This window comes from Gymnoscopelus microlampas, assembly GCF_963454915.1.
Source record: "Gymnoscopelus microlampas genome assembly, chromosome: 8".
Lineage (NCBI taxonomy): Eukaryota > Metazoa > Chordata > Actinopteri > Myctophiformes > Myctophidae > Gymnoscopelus > Gymnoscopelus microlampas.
In genome coordinates this window covers 10,836,791-10,856,497 of record NC_139945.1, presented here as the reverse complement: position 1 = coordinate 10,856,497, position 19,707 = coordinate 10,836,791, and the positions used below count along the sequence as shown (strand labels likewise).

The 19,707-nt window shown below is 41.3% G+C and overlaps 1 protein-coding gene across 3 annotated transcripts in view; it reads left to right on the top strand.

Annotated features, from left to right (window-relative positions):
* coq8b (coenzyme Q8B) overlaps positions 1 to 17,741 on the top strand; it is a 28,224-nt gene extending 10,483 nt beyond the window's left edge. For 2 of the 3 annotated variants that reach the window (XM_084065072.1, XM_084065071.1), the window contains exons 5-16: positions 16 to 82; positions 626 to 703; positions 1,496 to 1,609; positions 3,439 to 3,524; positions 4,756 to 4,896; positions 5,865 to 5,946; positions 7,833 to 7,926; positions 9,057 to 9,198; positions 10,755 to 10,862; positions 11,355 to 11,420; positions 12,077 to 12,163; positions 15,058 to 17,741. In XM_084065072.1, the coding sequence (XP_083921198.1) occupies positions 16 to 82; positions 626 to 703; positions 1,496 to 1,609; positions 3,439 to 3,524; positions 4,756 to 4,896; positions 5,865 to 5,946; positions 7,833 to 7,926; positions 9,057 to 9,198; positions 10,755 to 10,862; positions 11,355 to 11,420; positions 12,077 to 12,163; positions 15,058 to 15,366 (1,374 nt within the window). In that variant the 3' untranslated portion in view covers positions 15,367 to 17,741. The remainder of the gene's footprint in view (positions 1 to 15; positions 83 to 625; positions 704 to 1,495; positions 1,610 to 3,438; positions 3,525 to 4,755; positions 4,897 to 5,864; positions 5,947 to 7,832; positions 7,927 to 9,056; positions 9,199 to 10,754; positions 10,863 to 11,354; positions 11,421 to 12,076; positions 12,164 to 15,057) is intronic. The other variant, XR_014601327.1, reaches the window with a different exon arrangement.
* Positions 17,742 to 19,707: the final 1,966 nt, after the last annotated feature.

Below are 19,707 nucleotides of genomic sequence, written 5' to 3'. Positions count from 1 at the left end.
ATTTATTCTCCCCAGCTGAGTGATCGCGCCAGAGAGAGGAAGGTTCCTGCCACTAGGATCAGCAGGCTGGTTAACTTTGGTGGTAAGAATTTGTTTTTAACCCTTTTAAGACCGGGAACGCATCACGTTTTTTGATTTCGTTGGCTATTCAAAAAATAGCAGATCTACATACGCTCATAGCGCGGCACCGAGTGCCGCGCTATGAGCTTGTAGATCTGCTATTTTTTGAAAAGTCATGAAACTGTGTGCAAATCTTTAAATATATATTTTTTTTAAGCGAACACTACAAGCTCACCTTGTAGATCGGCTATTTTCAAATAGCCTATGTATAAAATAGGGCTAAAGTGGTTACTGTATGTTTCATAATATCATAATTTATATCTGCAAAGTAACTAGTAACTAAAGTTTTCAAATAATTGTAGTGGAGTAAAAGTACAATATTTGCCTCTGAGATGTAGTGGAGTAGAAGTAAAAGTATTGGAAATTGGAAATACTCAAGTAAAGTACAAATACCGCAGAATTGTACTTAAGTACGGTACTTAGGTAAATGTACTTAGTTACTTTCCACCACTGGACAGGACTAACGGCAGCTTCATCTGATTGCGCTCTCTCTGTCCCTCCCCAGGACTGGCAGTAGGGCTGGGCTTCGGTGCCATCGCGGAGGTGGCGAAACAGTCCCTGGGTGGTGGCAAACGACAAGGAGGTAAAGCCTTCAGTCTCTCATGTCTCGTAACTCTTATCCTCATGTTCTCTGACCTCCTGCTCGCTGTCTTTTCTACTGTCAACCCCCTTAACGACACAGAATGGTTGAGTGCAGTCCAGAGTTGGCAGGATGTAGCAGAGCAGATGGACATTTTACTAGACCCATGAGATGTTGTCTAATTTGTTAGAATCTGCCAAGCAGCAGACTGGTATTAAATCAACTTGTTAACAAACCTGTCGGGCAGTGTTGTCAAAGGCTTTTAATCGCCGTTAAATGATGTACCACTGTCCCAGCGTTGACGGTTTGGCACTGCTGTCCGGATACCGACCTTCACGTCACTCACCTTTTTTCCCCCAGTATTTTTTAGTTAAACCTATATATATGTTGTTATATCTTATTACCTTTCAATCCGGTGTGTCACATTAGTTGTTACTATATAAACATTAATTTAACCCATTAAGACCTGGAACGCATCTGTGTCACTTTAGCTTTCTTTGGCTATTCAAAAATAGCAGATATACAAGCTCATGTAGCTTGTAGATCTGCTATTTTTGAAAAATCTTGAATTTTTAGTTTTTAGTTTTTTTCCCCAAAAAGAATCGCCTCAGGTCTTAAAGGGTTAACCCATTCAATCCAGGAACGCATCTGTGTCATTTTTGATTTTTAGCTATAGCCTATAACCATTATTTTATTTTATGGCTATTCAAAAATAGTCAACAGTCATTTCTTGTCATAGTTTTAGTCGACGAAATCAACCCAATCTCCTCTCCTCTCCTCTCCTCTCCTTCCCAGATGCTCTGCTGGACTCTCCTCTCCTGTCGGAGGCCAACGCTGAGAGAATAGTCAACACGCTGTGTAAAGTCCGAGGGGCCGCGCTCAAGATCGGCCAGATGCTCAGCATACAAGGTAATGACTGTACATACTGTGGTTCAGATTGTGACTCTGAATTATTGAATTATGGTTAGGGTTTGGATCCGATTCCGGTTCCTTAACGATTTCCTCTTGACGGTCAGAATCCTTAACAGTTCCCTTTAACGATTCCTATGGGGGGGTCCATTTGGTTCCATGTGTACACTCTCAGAGTTAAAGTGGTCCTTGAAATTAAAACGTTTGAGAACCATTGGTATTGTAATTGTATAGCAGACGTGAAGTCCACATACCAGCTCTGACAGTGTGATTATAAAGACCAGTTCCGGAATGTCCAATGTTGGGATTCGGTTCCTCCGGATTCCAACCCTAACCCTGCTAATAGTACAGTACATTACAGTAGTTATAGTAGAGGATGGTGTCTGGGTGACATTGGTACAGGGATACGCACTGTGACCAAACATAGACGTGAACAACTATGTGTGCGTTTGTGTGTCCACAAAATGCTTTGTGATTTATTCTACACTATATTGTTGCTATCGGGCAGAAACCTCTTAATCACACATATTCTCACACATATTGTTGTTAACTAGTTGTACGAACGCTTGTTTTATTGTTGTATTGTTTTATTGGATTTGTTTTAGCTCCTGCTCATTTGATTTTGCTATTTTGTCTCATCTGTTTAAGAAAGTAGGTAGCTGATATATTGCACTTTTACCTTAGCGCTAGGTATACTCTTAGTAGTTGCTTGTTTTTGCAGAAAATGCACTTAAGACTTCTGGTGATTAGTAGTTTTCATTCCCTACCTATGTTGAATGCACTTATTGTAAGTCGCTTTGGATGAAAGCGTCTGCTAAATGACTGTAATGTAATGTAATGTATTCTAACTTTTTGCACCCCTGAATTCTCTTTACATTCCAGAGAGCAGGTCTCTACTACACTGAGCGAGGCCAAAGCAGCATTCTTTAGTTTTGCTATTTTGATTGATTGATTGATTTTATTTGGTGATATCACATTAAAAAAAAGAGCCCAATAGCACTTTTTCCCGACATACAGTCATAGCATCACAGAGGATAAGAACACAATAAAGCCAGAGGGCTTATTTCCATTTGTTGTGGTCCTCTTCACAAAAAAGCAACACAACAAACAAAAACACAACAATACATCAGACAGACGTACATCTAGAGACAAAACTAGAGTCTAAGAAATGTGCAGTCAATGCATTTAACCTATTTTTAATAAATTGATGTACCTACACTACACAGTACATATTAAAGGTCACAGTTAAAGGTCAAGTGTGTGGAACAAACAGTCTATTAAAATGCAAAGTTTTGCATTTAGTAACCATTTGGGTATAACCAGCAGCAACAGGGCTAAGGGATATATATATATATATATATGTATATATTTTGACTAAAAGAAAGAACATTGTTTTCCTCTTGTTTTCAGCAGTGGTTCTCAAACTTTTTCCATGTCTAACCTAACCCTAAATGATATGTATTTGGCCGCGGACCCCCATCCCAAAATATTCTGTTCCAGGGACCCCCCAGAAGCAAAGATTTGAGTTACAAATGTTTTTAAAATATATTTTTAAAATAAATATTTAAAAATATTTGCACAAAATGTGCACAAAAAATAGCAGATCTACAAGCTCATAGTGCGACACTCTGTGCCGCCCTATGATCTTGTAGATCTGCTATTTTTGAATAGCCAAAAGTATAAAATGGAGTGGATAATGGGGTTAAAATGGTTAAAATGAATGATTTGCTGGGGACCCCCTGCTCCCCTGGGGGTCCCCGGACCCCACTTAGAGAACCAATGTTTTTTACAGTATGTCCGTGTGCTCTGTCCTCTCTCTCCTCACCCAGACAACAGCTTCATCAACCCCCAGCTCCAGAAGATCTTTGAGAGAGTGAGGCAGAGTGCTGACTTCATGCCTGTCTGGCAGATGAACGTGAGTCCTTATCACTTTGATAGGAACTCCGCTGGTCACTCTCTGAGTCATGTATTAAGTCCAGTGCAGTGGTGGAAAAAGTACTCAAATGTTTTACTTGAGTAAAAGTATCAATACTGCAATGTAGAAGCACTCTGTTACAAGTAAAAGTCCGGAATTCAAAATTCACTTGAGTAAAAGTACAAAAGTATTGGTGTCAAAATGTACTTAAAGTACCAAAAGTAAAAGTACTACAATGTTTGAAAATAGCAGATCCACAATGTGAGCTTGTAGATCGGCTATTTTCAAATAGCCTAGGTATAAAATGGGGCTGAAGTGGTTAATGTATGTTTTATAATATAATAATTTATATCTGCAAAGTAACGAGTAACTAAAGTTTTCAATAAATTGTAGTGGAGTAAAAGTATAATATTTGCCTCTGAGATGTAGTGGAGTAAAAGTATAGACAATTGGAAATATTCCAGTAAAGTAAAAGTACCTCAAAATTGTACTTGAGTAAATGTACTTAGTTACTTTACACCACTGTGTATTAAGTCCAGTGTTTCTCAAACAGTGGAGCTGGGAACCCAGATGTGTCACACAATGTCCCGACATGGGTCGCAGACAAAGAACAACTCGGGAGAAATAGTTATTTTAAAAATAAATGTGACTCACACTTTCTCCTGACTCTGACACGCCACTCTGCACTTCCTGGACTACTTACTGTACATAAGTAAAAGTAAGTACGGTAGGTTCCTGAGCCATGCTGCCCAGGCCAGGAGCCTACACTATATCCTGTTTCTGTAGCGTGAGGCAGCTTGATGTACAAGTACACCCCATGGACATGATGCAGGGAGGCATTGGGTACCATTTTTGTAGTCTTTTTGCCGGCGATCGAACCCTAAACCACACAATCTCAGGGTGGACACTCTAACCACAAGGCCACTGAGCTGGTGACTGCTTACATACATAAACTTAAATCTTAATTTGTTTCCACCAAGCATCTTAGCCCTTGAACATGAAAGTGTGTGTGTGTGTGTGTGTGTGTGTGTGTGTGTGTGTGTGTGTGTGTGTGTGTGTGTGTGTGTGTGTGTGTGTGTGTGTGTGTGTGTGTGTGTGTGTGTGTCATTTGGACTGAGTAAACACCTTGCAGTTCATGGATACAGTGTGTATATTTTGTGTAAGACTCCATTTCCATGTAACACTCCATAAAACAACAGATTATTTATCACGACTAATGTTGTGTGTGCAGAAAGTTCTAGAGGAGGAGCTGGGTGCAGGCTGGAGAGAGAAAATGTCGTCCTTCGAAGACAAACCATTCGCTGCAGCTTCTATAGGCCAGGTGCATCATGGGGTTTTAAAAGATGGCAGAGAGATCGCCATGAAGATCCAGGTAAGACACAGTTTGTGTACGCACGCACCCGCGCTCGCACACACATAAACCATCTAAAGCTATCTCCCTCCTTTTTGTTTATTTTACTCACTGTTATTATAATTGGGGGTAACTAGGGCTGTCCAGTTAATAATCAAGCCTCAAATAATCATTGACATTGGGGGGGGGGGGGGGGGGGATGTGTGATCAGGTAAAGTTTGGTTGAATTGACAGTCTTTGATACTGAACATCGCTGAGCGATCTGCACTACTGAGCAATTTGTACTACTGAAACACTATCAGGATTAATGTACTTGTCCGGTAGGTTACATATGTCATTATTTCATGTCTGACAACATTGAAGTAGAGCTATCACTCTGCAATAGTCCAGCTATAGTTTTCCACCTGTCCAAAGTCAGTTAACCCCTAAGACATGACATGAATATTGGTTCACATTACCTTTTGTAAGCTTCTTTGTGACAATCTGCGGCAAGCGCCCTCTTGTGGCTATAGTGGTACTGACACCAGTTATATCATTTTCTATGCAAAATATAATAATAGTTGACAGCCCTACTTAGCATTAGATTTGTTTTTAACAACATTAACCCTAGCATCCCTATTTTGGACATATATACAATATATATTATTTTCAAAAGATTTTACATTTAATATTTTTCACATTTTTGCACTATATTTTTCACAATATTTAGCTGACATCATTGCAACTGGTTGTGAGCTTGTAGCTATTTTCACAATTTGTCATACATTGACGTTAATAGGGCTTAAAGCGGCACTATGTAACTTTTGTTTTATGAATACATTAAAATGTTGTCCAATATGTATGGCAGAGTATGTTAATACAACGATATAACGTATACAATTGGGGTGGTTGTATTTTGTCTCCCTGCTCTTCTATTGAGACACTGAGATCGTGTCAAAGGTCATGTCTCACCTAGACACAGGATCTGACATGAATTTTGTGTACTCCAGTACCCAGGGGTGGCAGAGAGCATCCACAGTGACATCGACAACCTGATGTCAGTGCTGAGGATGAGCGTGGTGCTGCCAGGCGGTGAGAGTTCTACAGTACTTGCACCATGTTTGCATCACAAGCTCTCCCTCATAAAGAGACCCCATTAAAAATTATTGTCGACGACGGACTGCTTTGAACACAGAGGTTGCACAACTCACTGGTTCTCAAAAGTTTTTCGTATCAAGGACCTCCAAATTGATATGTATTTAGCCGCGGACCCCCCATCTGAATTTCTGTTGTGCCCCAGAAGAGAAGATTTGCGTTAAAAATTAAAAATTATCAAGTGGTCATATTAACAAGTGGAACCCCTGAATATTTTGAGATGGGGGTCTGCGGCCAAATACATATCATTTTGGGGGTCTGCGGCATGAAAAAGTTTGAGATCCACTGGATGAGGCCACATCAATATGTCCAATTATTACAACCGTAGGTAATGAGCTTGCATCAAAACCAAGAAACGGCTCGACTGCCAAAAGCCAATTTCAGTAAGTGCAACGCAATGCAATTAAGGGAATGCGATCCAGGAGAACACAAGATGACTGTTACAGTTACCACCGTTAGTCATGAGGGGTTCGCCAACTTCAGGACACAATGACGACTCACGTTTTGTATATGAACGTGAAGAGTGAAATGAAATGTTAACGGTAATTCCTTATTTGTGGCGTCACGTAATGCGTGATGGATATTAGTCTTTAAGTAATTCTTCCAGTAAAACTACGTTCCTGAAGGAGGCTGGGACATGACTTACTGCCAGGGTTGTTATGTGTACCACTTCTGTGTTCAAAGCAGTCCTACAGTACATCCACAATTATTTTTAAGTGGCTACCTCTGGCATCAGTTCTGTATTCGTCTTCTGCTCTTTGAATTATTACAGTACATCTTGGCAAACTATGTGTTAATGTAATATCTTTTTACCAGTTCTTTTACCAGTGGCAAATTTCTTCTGTGCTCTTTATTTGTCACAGAAATATACTGTGAATTACCGGGTGAATCCAAATGAAAACATTTTGATCCGTTATTGATTTCACCTGATAAATAAATACGTATACAGGTGTGAGAGGGTAGTGTACTTACTGTAGTTCCTTTTCTGCAAGGAAAGAAGGGATGCAACTATGTATTCAATACATTTTATGGCGCCAAATCACTTTACATGTAGAGCAGTTCAAGACCATACTAATCTACAGAGACCGAACAATATTAAAGGTAATCCCAATAACCAGTGTTCAATCCCTGTTTTAAGTGTTCGCGCCCAGACGTCTTGTACTAAGCCTCATACTTGATTAATACTTCTACAAGCTCACAATGTACGTAGAGCAATTTTTCTCAAACTTTTCAATTTCAATTTTCTAACTTGTGGTCATAGTCGCGATACTTTTCAGTTGTGTGGTACTTTTAGATGGATTTTACTGTAACAGAAAATTCTGTCCAGCGTCCCAGTCAGGGAGCATGGATCACAGACCGTAGCCGGCTCTTGTTATTCACAGACGGAGCTATTGTTATTAGCCGTAGCCAGTAGTGTTGCCAGAATCTGCTGGAGAGAAACAATTAAGCAACCAGGTCTATAAAAATAATCCCAAAATAAGCAACTAGGGCAGGTGAGTCAAACTTTAGGGCAGGTCAGTCAAAACGGTTTAAAGGCCAGTACACTGCTATTGGGGATAATGGTTGCAAGTAGTTGGTTGCATGTTGCAAGGAGTTGCATTGGTGTGGACTGGCCTTTAGACTACGACCCACATAACTCAGAGAGTGTAGAAATTTGTACACTTTCTGAGGTACAGACTTGCAAGTGTCCATTTGGATTCTAACTACCAATCATTTAGCCCCCCCTGGAACCCCCTCAAGGACCCCACTTGGAGAACCTCACATTTGTTGGGGTGTTTGCTACAATAAATGGACTGAAAATGACACTGTGGCTCTTCCTGCAGGTCTGTTTGCAGACAGCAGCTTAGAGGTTCTTCAGAGGGAGCTGGCGTGGGAGTGTGACTACAAGAGAGAGGCGGAGTGTGCCAAGAAGTTCAGGTTTGGATCAAGTGATTTATTTATTTTCAGTTGGCACTTGGCAGCCTTGACCGTCATACACCATTTCACACTGCACAGGACACGATGCCAATGCACCAAGACTGTGACTTTCTTGGGATACAGTTTAAAGTGTGTTTGTCCTCCCAAGACCTTAAGTTACGACCTTAAGAACTGTCCACAGCCCTCCTCTGAGACACAGACCGAGTAGAAAAAAATTGTACCATTTTATCATGAGCAATAGTGAGGACCTATTATATGAAGATAGGTTGAAAACCATTTCACACTGCACAGGACACGATGCCAATGCACCAAGACTGTGACTTTCTTGGGATACAGTTTAAAGTGTATCCCAAGTAAACCTGAGCAAGCAGGCAGCCTCTATTAGCTCAATGGTAAAAATGGTAGCACTTGCGCAGGAAAACTGGTTCATTTTCAACCATACAGTATCATGGACCTCACTAATGCTCATTCAAAAAGATTATTACAATTTCTATCTACACACTCTGCGTCTCATTGGTGGGCTGTGGACAGTTCAGAAACCTGCCTACCAATGGCACCATCGATGTGGATTCAAAGCTAATAGAAACTACAGCCTTTCTATCCCTGGAAAGTTTGCATGCTGAAATGGAAGCCATTGTTCTTTCTTGCATTAATAATACACTTTAAAAGAGTCAAGACCCTAAACATGTAGTGGTGTTATTAGTACGAATAAACACAGAATCACCCCAGATGAAGTGGACTAAGAAAAGGGAGGTGGTGCCCCCAGAATCAAAAACTAAGAAAAAATATATAAAACATCCTTTTTTTTTTTACTGAATGGGTTCCAATCCCAGATTGGAAATGACCAAACCTGCCTACCGATGATGTCACTGGTAGGCAGGTTTCTGAACTGTAAACAGCCCTCCTCTGAGACACAGATTCCAAGAAGGTTGAAATTGGGTGAAGTGGTCCTTTAACAAACTGCACCACAATCCAGTGCTATTTTCCAAACCCTGCAGTCATTATAGCCTACAACTCCACTTCATCATAGACTTATGAAAAACAGTATCTTAACGAAATAATGATGAACACTGTATTATAAATTATAATACCTGTGTTTTTGTGTGTTTTGCATTGTCTATGATGTTCAGGTCGTTGCTGGAGGGAGAGGAGGACTTTGAGATCCCGGAGGTGATCGATGATCTGTCGGCCCGCAGGGTCCTGACCATGGGGCTGGTCCAGGGGGTCCCTCTGGACCGCTGTGTAGACCTGGACCAGGAGACTAGGAACCACGTAGGGCCACGCACGCACGCACGCACGCACGCACGCACGCACGCACGCACGCACGCACGCACGCACGCACTGAACAGCTGGGAGCACAGTGGATATTTGTCTAGGGCAAGGGTTCCGAAACATTTCAGGCCTTGACTCCCCCCAAAATAATCATATTTGAACTGGGGACCCCCCACCCTGACAAGCACTTGGAATTGTAGGAGTTGAGGCATTACATTTAGTTTGACTCGGTTCCACAGATATACATATTGTGAAAATAGCCGATCTACAAGCTCACAACGCCTCGCCTTGTGAGCTTGTAGAATGGCTATTTTCACAATGTTTGCCACTTTTGTATTAAAAAGGTCTTATAAGTCATTAAATTGTAACTCTGGAAATGTGCAGATACCCTGTATACACTTACATACTGTATGTTGGTTTGTTTACTGTTGAGTGAGAAAACAATGTTGCACATTAAGTTAATCATCTGGGGACCCCTCCAAATTAATTTCGGGTCCCGACCCCCAGTTTGGGATACCAATTGTATCCAATTAGGATAGAGAACTCAAACAGGATACACAATAAACAAGTGAAATTGGATGTGATGACACAAAGAAATGAGCAGACAAATTGGAACTGGAACACTATACAGAATTATAGCTGATTTTGTCACCTACCTGAAGATGTATTTTCTGTTTATTTAAGAGCTGGTGAGAGAGGGGGACCCCTGTTACTGAACAACAAACACTATATAGCAATAATTACTATCGAAATACAGTGCTTTAAAATTGTAACTTTCTTTGAAAAAAAAAAACATAATTCGATTGATCGATCATTAAAATAAACATGATCTGAAAATGCATGCGGCCCACCCATCTGACCACTTACCATCTTAAGTGGTCCGATCGGTGGGCTGTAAACACTTTCGAGTGGGCCCTGATCCAGAGAAGGTTGTGAACCACTGTACTACTATAGTGTACAGGACACTGAAGTATTTAGGGCCTTGATAGATAGGTATTTTAAATAGAGTGCGGTATTGCAGTGTTCTAACATCAAGGTTCAAATTAATTTACAATGTTAAACTAGTTCTAACCTGCATTTCCACCCACCGTCCGGGCTATGGGACTGTGATGACAGATCCCATAGCCTGTGGCAAAAACATGCTAATAAATAGCTATTACATTTGGGGGAAAAGTGAAAAATCAACGTCCTCACGTCCTGCATTTCCACCCGTCTTCGTCGGGTGGAAACCTCATGTCCAAAACTGTTACTTTTCAGGATTCAAATAAAGAAATGGCAAAAGTAGCCGTGTTTCAAGCTTGCAGATCTGCTACTTTTGATGCTTTTGTGTGACACTGTAATATGATCAAGTCATTTGGTAAATGATTACGAAAAAAATAAAAAAGGTTTGCCAGTGGTCAATGCCCATGTGCAAAGCTCAGATCGACTGGTCAAACCACCAAGGAGAACCCTGGATGAGGATGGACAGATATATAGACCAACAGAGTTTTGTTCATTATTATGTAAGGGTGTTTCTTTTTCAGTCAATAATGTTCTCAACTCTCCTCTCTCCACAGATTTGTTTTAAAATCCTCCAGCTGTGTCTCAGAGAGCTGTTTGAGTTCAGGTTCATGCAGACAGATCCCAACTGGGCCAACTTCTTCTACAACACAGAGACTAACAAGGTAAGGAAGACGGAACACCTGAGCCTATATATTCATACAAAAAATAACTGCAAATCCAGCAGGGCACGGTGCACTCAATCAATCCGCATACCAAGAGAATTCTTGAATCATGCATTTTTTACTTTTTATTTTGGCTAAAATGCATAAATCAAAGTCGAAATCAAAAATAGCCAATCTACAAGCTCACGAATGGCTATTTTTGAGATTTTTTAAATCTTTTTAACGTTTTCATAAAGTCTTTTTTTTAAAAAACTTGTATCTAGTTGTATACAAAATGATTGACATTACAAACTCTGTCGTTTGTAACGTTACTTTGTCACGAACGTCTGTTCTTGCTGTAGAAGAGAAGCATTAAGCAACGACTCCTTGTATTGTCATCATAATGTCCCCAGCATCTCACTAACTCATGTACGATGCTTTGTACTTGGCACTTTTTTTTACCACATCAAATGACGTTGACAGTGTTCTTTTGAACTCATTTTGTCACTATAGGTGATTCTGTTGGACTTTGGAGCTTGCAGGGATTACGAAGCATCCTTTACAGATACATACATAGAGGTAAGCATTATCACGTTGTGAAGGCTGGATGATGCATAGTACGACGATATGGAATGAATTAGTAACCCTGATTGTTAATGGAAGGGTAAGTGATATTGTGTACTGTATTCTGTATAGTAATCATTGCTATAGAGTGTTTGTTCAGTAACAGGGGTCTCCCTGTCTCTCCAGCTCTTAAATACACACAAAATACATTTTCAGGTAGGTGAATCAGGAGAACAGTACCCATTATCAGCTTAATTCTTTATAGTGTTCCAGTTCCAATGTGTCTGCTCATTTCTTTGTGTCATCACTTCCAATTTCACTTGTTTATTCTGTATCCTGTCTGAGTTCTCTATCCTGATTGGATACAATTGGTATCCCGACCTGAAAATGCATTTTCTGTTTAATAAAGAGCTGGAGAGACACGGAGACTCCTGTTACTGAACAAACACTCTATAGCAATGAGTACTATCAGAATATAGAGCTATCTAACACTTATTGTATCCAAAGAAAATCAGTTACCTTAAGCAGTCCACTTATAATAGAAGGATTCATCAGACTATTATATTAGTCTTACTTGTGTTATATACTGTAGGCAGAATCGATCATAGTGTGTGTGTGTGTGTGTGTGTGTGTGTGTGTGTGTGTGTGTGTGTATGTGTGTTCGTTCTCAGGTGGTTCACGCGGCCTCGGTGGGCGATCGAGAGACGGTTCTCTCCAAATCCAAGGACCTGAAGTTCCTGACAGGTTTTGAGGCCAAGGTAAGAGTATTTTCGGCTCCACTAACTCTGCTGCACTGCTCATTCATTTTTCATACCGTTTGTCCTCCACCACACGCTCTCCATCTATCTTTGATCTGTTCCTCTCCCTCCCACCTCCGTCTCTCTCCTCATAACCCATCGAGACCTGAAGCCGATTCTACATGTCTCCTAAATCTCAACAGTTTTCTGAAAAACTGTTGTTTCTATATCAGTGGTGCTAAATCTTTTTCATGTCAAGGACCCCCAAAATGATATGTATTTGGCCGCGGACCCCCATCAAAATATTTTGTTCCAGAGACCCCCAGAAGCAAAGATTTGAGTTAAAAATGTTCGCTTTAAAAAATATATATATTCAAAGATTTGCACACATTTTCACGATTTTTCAAAAATAGCAGATCTACAAGCTTGTAGCGCGGCACTCTGTGCCACACTATGAGCTTGTATATCTGCTATTTTTGAATAGCCCAAAGTGTAAAATGATGCTTTTTAGCTCAAATCTAAATGGGTCTTAATGGGATAACACATCGAGCTGTTTCTCTACATCTCTTGCGCGTAGTCTCATCATGTCTTCCATCAGTTTTTCTGTCTCGGTTGGGACTGTGTTGTCCCTTATCCCATGAAATTAGGATTTGTGTAAATAGGGCCTAACACTGGACCAGTGCCAAGCCCTATTGAAAGGAAAGGGAATAATTATTGTTGCTCTATGCACAAATAAAAGCACAATTTTGAGAGATTAAAGATGAAAAAAACTACTTTGCACATGCATCAGAAGTGGTGAACAGTACATATTGTATGTGTCCACTCTCAGATATGGGTGGGGTAAAATGGCTCAATATAGAATTACATATTTTCAAAGTTGAAGCCCCACATTTCAGTTTGACCTACTGTACATGTGCAAAACAATATGTACGCACATGTATCATGTCAAGACTTTTAATAAAAGCCTCCCGAGCCATGACCATAACACAACATGAAGTCAGCCATTTTATTTTGTGGCATTTTAGTGTATTTCTTTGGCCATTTACAGGGGTCATACTTTAACAAAACTCCCCCAAGGAGGATAACCAGATCCACCTCAAACTCGCTCAGTAAATCATCTCTGTCGGGTGAAAACCTCAACTGTTACTTTTCAAATTCAAACATTGAACGGCGTCAATGTGGTGACATGTCCAATTTTGTTGCTGTCGGGCAGAAACCTCTTATCTCCATATTCTAACTTTTTGTGTCATTTTTCGCAAATTAACCCCCTGCTTGATCATACTACAGCTTCACACAAAACGATCAAAAGTAGCAGATCGACAAGCTAAAAAAATGATGTTTAGGTGTTATCAACGTAGGTTTAGATTGATAATGCCTAAACATCCTCATTATTTTCAGTCATGGGATTTTATTTTGCTTCATTCCATGCATACGTCACATGCACACACTCACCCACACTTAGGGCTTTTTCACTTGGCGTTTAATTGTCGCTCAAATAATTGCGATTAACGATTTAATTGCGTTTCTGTCATTGAACATTGGAACATTATGATTATGAATAGAAATGACATTTCTGTTTGGCTTTTAGTGCACAGGGCACACTGTTCGTAGCTCCCAGTAAGAGCATGACAACGTTTGGACCTATGTGAGTCTTTATTAGGTCTGATGCCAGACAAGGAAGTAGGCGTGTTATATACAAAACAGAGGGAAGAGTCACAATCAAAAGACAGCTGTTTGCAATAAGTAACCACTGACACACCAGTGTTTATTTTGACAGCAATTCTTGATTTAATTTTAGTCATAGTCTTTTCAATAAAATTCCATTTTAGTTTTAGTCATATTTTAGTCATCTGAAATGTTTTAGTTTTTGTCTAGTTTTAGTCGACTAAATACCATAAGATTTTAGTCGACTAAAACATATTTTGGCGGTGCCTTGATGGCGTTGTATTGGCTGATTTTACTTTTGGTTGCATGCTGAAGCTTGTAGATCTGCTATTTTCAGAGCGCAACTCCCAAGCGCCACCACCAACATAAAATGCCTTGTCTTAGTTCTACTGGATCTCTTCTCCACTCCCTAACATTTTAGTCTAGTTTTTATTTGTTGACGAAATTGTCAATATAGTTTTAGTTTTAGTCACCATAGCTTAGTTTTTATTTAGTTTTCATCAGTGAAAAAGGTAGTCGACCAACATCATAGTTTTAGTCGACACTGTGACACACCCACCCATTTTTCAACATGGAAATGATTATGACGATTATGACTATTATGAAAAAAAAAAAAAAATGCAATCATCTCAAATAATTGCAACCTACAGTTAACTCTCTCAGTGCCACGCCCCGAGATATCCCGAGTTTTCCCCGAGTACCCTCGCTGCCAGAACGAGAAATCCTGAGTTTTTACTTTTTACTGTGGTCGCGCTATTCTGTTTATTTTTCATGATCACTTTCACTTCCTGACTCCTTCAGACTCATTGGGTTCCGGTTTAATGACGCATATTCAGTTTCCGGTTCTCATTTTTTTCCTGCGGTCATTTTCGGCCAGAATAGGGAAAGTCACGGTTTTTCACACGGTATACAAAACGAACGGAGAGGTCCACGTCTATTCTCTTTGGTCTGGGTGACGATCAGTCATCGTAGTCGTGTATAACATCGTATTTTAACCCGATCAGAAATTGTCGAAAACGTCACATCCGTTTATGACCGGATGTAACGTGGGCCTGTTTGGGAGGGGGCGAGCGAGTCAACGAGGTCAACGAGGTCATCAATGTCTCGATTTGCTGCTCTCTACTGGTAGAACTGTCGTATGAGTTTAAAACTGCATATAGACTTTACTTTATGAAAATACTCTGGCACTGAAAGAGTTAACATGCCCACCCTGAAAACCCCTCCACCCCTCCCCCCCTCCTCTTCGCCAGGCCTTCATGGACGCCCACGTGGACGCCGTGATGATCCTGGGCGAGGCGTTCGCCTCGGACGAGCCGTTCGACTTCGGCACGCAGAGCACCACCCAGCGCATCCAGGAGCTCGTCCCGGTCATGCTGCGCCACCGCCTCACGCCTCCGCCCGAGGAGACCTACTCCCTCCACCGCAAGATGGCCGGCTCCTTCCTCATATGCTCCAAGCTCGGGGCTAAGATCGCGTGCCGGGACATGTTCCTGGACATCTACAACGCCTACTCCCAGAGGAGGCAGGCCGGCGAGGCGGGCGAGGTCACGCAGGCGTAGTAGGGGCCCGGGGCACCAAACTGAACTGCCCAGGTCCTCTCTCTGCCTCGTAGAGCCAAAGAACTGGACTGGACACACTGGATGTACTGTTAGATGTTTTTTGCTTTTGTTGTGAATAGGCTCTATGCACAGCAGCATTACGGGTCCATTTGGTTCCATTTGTACACTCTCAGAGTTACACAGCCACCATAGGGGGCCTTTTGGGAACCAAAATCAAGTGTTTCTAGTGAGCCAACATGCACGATATCAGCACCCTGACCAGAATGGAACAGAGCCTTAATTAGTATCATTGGTAACACCTGTGAAGGAAGTAAGAAGAGACCCAATTTCTTTCCAATATGGCTGCTGTGCATTGAGCCTATACAGGGGTTGAATGGAGCGAATATTTCCATACTCTGATAATAGAGTCTAAAGGCCTCCGCGTAATGCTTAAGTCTGATTCATACATCACAGGTAGTTGCACATGCCACGTACCAAGAATAGTCTTATCTGCAAGCTTGCAACGTGTTGTGAGCTTGTAGATCAGTATAAATCAGGCTTTAGCCCCCTAACCCTGGAGTCTAATAAGCATAGACATATAAAGGTAGACGCTTCCTTCGGCTCTGAGGCATTGGTATCACGGGGGCCATTTTAGCGTAGGAAAGCTTCCCTGAAGCTTCCGCGTGTGTCACAGAAGGGGGCGTTCGGTAGGCCAATCAGAGGCAGGTGGGGGCGGGACAACTAGATTCTGACAGGTCTTAGAAAAGACGCACTGTGATTGGCCAGTAGTCAACGCGCTGTGAGCGCTGTGATTGGCCAGTAGTCACTTTGAGTGTCCGTTTTCCTACGCTCGAATGGCGGCCGCGATACCAATTGCTCCAACGAACTGCAGAGGCCAATGAGGTATCTAGGTTTCTAATATCTATGCTAATAAGGCCACAAGAAGAGGCCTAGCGGACTGGGCTGGCATTGCACTGCTGTGTGACCATGTTTGATTCACACTACTGGACTTAAACCTCCATGCAGTAATATCAGCCTGAGACCAATGTGCGTTCACTTGTAGTAGTTTGGAAGTACGGCGGTTCTTTAACTGGTTTTGCTCTGGGATGTAAATGTTTTCATTGATGGGAGGTCACAATACATTAATAATCAGCCATTAAAGCTGCATTATGTTTTAGCCGCATGTCCTCTTTAACGACGGAGAGAGGTAATTGCAACTGTAAACACCTGGGATTTGAGCCCCGGGGTCTGCCGTGTGGGAGAGCAAACATCTACCGCTCATCCGGGGGGTGGGGGGTGGGGGGTGGGGGATCCCCGCTTAAATTTCTCAATGGAAGACTAGGGAGACCACCTCCAAACACTGCAGATGTGCTACTTATATTGTATTAACATTCTCTACCACATAGATTGGTTAAAGTAATGTTTTATTCATTGAGACGAGTTCCGCATTGCAGCTTTTAAAGTTGTACTTTGGCCACGACTCTTGTCAGTAAATCTGGCAGTCCTTTTTTTGGGACACGGTGCATTGGGTGAGAAACACTGGCCTAAACCAAGCACCTACATAACAATACCTGTAAACAAACAAGTACATACAACATGGGTGTGAAAGTCAATCACAATGAGATTGCTATTGATGGAATGTAGACCAAATGGTTATATATGTCGTTGCTGTCATGCAGAAACCTCTTATCTCCATATTTTAACTTTTTTTGTTTTTTCGTAAATTAACGCCGTACTTGATCATACTACAGCGTCACACGAAAGTAGCAGATGCACAAGCTCGAAACGCGGTGCGAAGCGACGTGTTTTGAGCTTGTAGATCTGCTACTTTTCCTACATTTGAATGCTGAAGAGTAACAGTTTTGGACATATGAGGTTTCCACCCGACAGAGACGATATACAGTAGGAACTAATTAGATTTGAATTGAAAAAATATTATTTAATGACTTTTTGAGAGTTGGTTTATTTGAGTTATTATTATTATTATTAGTCCAATGCCTCTGATCTCCCTGCCGCAGCACATGCAGAGCATGAGGTTCTGTAAGTACTTTCCAAACTTAATGTCACTTACTGGAATAGTGCATTCATTTTGTAAATGGCAAGATTTACTTGATTTTTTCCCCCAGGAATTGAAAAAGAAAAGCACTTGTAATTTTCCAGTAGGTTTGGCATATTTTAGCTCTTAACAAACAGCTGTCTTCTGTTCTTCTGGGGCATAATGTTCCTATGCCCCATAACAGACAGAATTACCTATTGGGTCTCAGCTGTTGAACAATTCCTTATTCATAAATGTGTTGGTTTTTGTGAAGGAACAGAATTGCATAGGAGTTGCTTAATCCATTCAGATTGTACATCAAAAAGTAATGTCTTTTGGATAAAGTAAATAATATATCAAATTGTTTGTCCTTAGTTGTATTATCATTGTCATTATTTATATTTGCAATAACCTGAATACTGTACATGTGTAATGCAGTGTGCCATTCTTAAAATGTGAGAATGGAGAAGAAAAGTGACTTGAGACTAATTTATGGACGGAAATAGAAGACCTACAAGCTCATGAATAACGCATTGAGAATGCTAACGTGAGTTTGTAGCTCGGCTATTTTCTGCGCGTGACAAAGTGAATCAGGCAGTAGTAGCCTCGGAAACCCATGCCTTTTGTTTCAAAAGAAAAAAAGGCTGGGAGAACTTGCAGGAACGCTGGTCTTGTTATATCCTAACCAATCAGAGTGCAGAGGGGCGTCGCTCTAAATTTGGTGACGTCAGCGTGCTACGTGCACAGGCCGGGAGGGGGGAGGGGAGGGGAGGCGGGGACATAGATTGGTGAAGCAATAGGAAGCGGCGTTGGAATCCAGCGCCTGGGTTTGGATCCGCCCTTCAAGACCATCGATTGGGCTCGTTCTTTCAGTCTAGGCAGTAGTAACTGAACTGCAGATACCAATATCGGGCTGAATGCCAAGGTTGTCTTTCACTCCATTTGGATTATTGATATTTCCCTTCTAACATTAGAACTCTTTATTGTCTCCGTCAAGGCCGGAGACTATTGATTTTGCTCGTGTCCCTGTGTATGTCTGTCCGTCCGTTTGTCTGCGAGCAGCTAATCTCCGGCACTGTTCAACCGACCGGTTGAACATCTTTTTGTAAAAAAGATTTGATACGACTCCTACAGAATTTGTCCAAAGCTCACGCAAATTGGTGCACATTATCTCTGTAGTCATGTAACCAAGGAACATCTGTCAGATTTCTCATATTCTGTTCCAATTGCTTCCAAAATTGGCCTGTTTTGCACAAAATGCCACAAATCATGAACACGTGCCCGATGACCGTGAAACTTTTGCGTGCACATTTGGCGATGACGCGTTGTAAGCTTGTAGAGCTGCTATTTTCACTATTTGTACAACGAAGTATATAGCTTAAAGGCTACCATACCAACACTGACAAAAAAAAGATAAGACATCATCAGAGTTTTAATGTCTGCTGCCTCCACTCTCCGCACTGCCGCTGTACTGACAGCGGAACATCTTTTTTTATTAAATGATTAGCTATAATATATTCTATTTTCCATTTTCAGTACAGATGGAATGCAAACCACACAAAGCTGAATTGGTCTGATACTGTTGGTGCTATCAGACCACGTGGGTGCATGACACACCCATGTGTGTCTTTTATTTGATTTATTTATTTGACCTTATGTAGGTGAAGTCCCATTGAGATACAAGATCTCTTTTAACCACTTAACCACCGGCATCCGTATTGTGGGGAAAGCTTTCCCCACAATTACTGAAAAATGAAAATACGCTAGTATAGAGCCTTGATGGACTCCGCTCAACCATAAGGGGTTTAACTGGTTAAAAGGGATCCCTGTTCAGGGTAGCAGCAGTAAAACAAATGAGTTGCAACTTACAAAACATACAAACATACATTTCACGTAAAAACTGAAGATTTTAAATAAGTTAAGAGTGTTTAACCATTTAGCCAGGGAAGCAGGTGCACTGTCCGATGGAGTCCACCATCGACTCGGGTAGTAGCTACAGTTTTTAAAAGACCTAAATATATGACCAAATGAAATCATGTGGATCTCGGGATCCACATGGGAACGGCATGGCTCCAATGCGCCTTGGACTTCATGTCCGTGACATCAGTCATCTATGACGTCGGTCGTTTATGATATCTCTGCTGTCGGGCAGGAACCAGCTAACTCCAAAATGTTCATTTTTCAGGAAATGAAAAAAGTGGAGTTAGGAGGTTTTGTTCATCATTGATAAGAACAGCTGAATGGACCTCCAAGCTCACAATGTGGTTGGAGGTCAAAAGGGGTGGAGCCTGGAGTCAGCAAACCGGAGTTAGCTGGTTTAGCAGAAA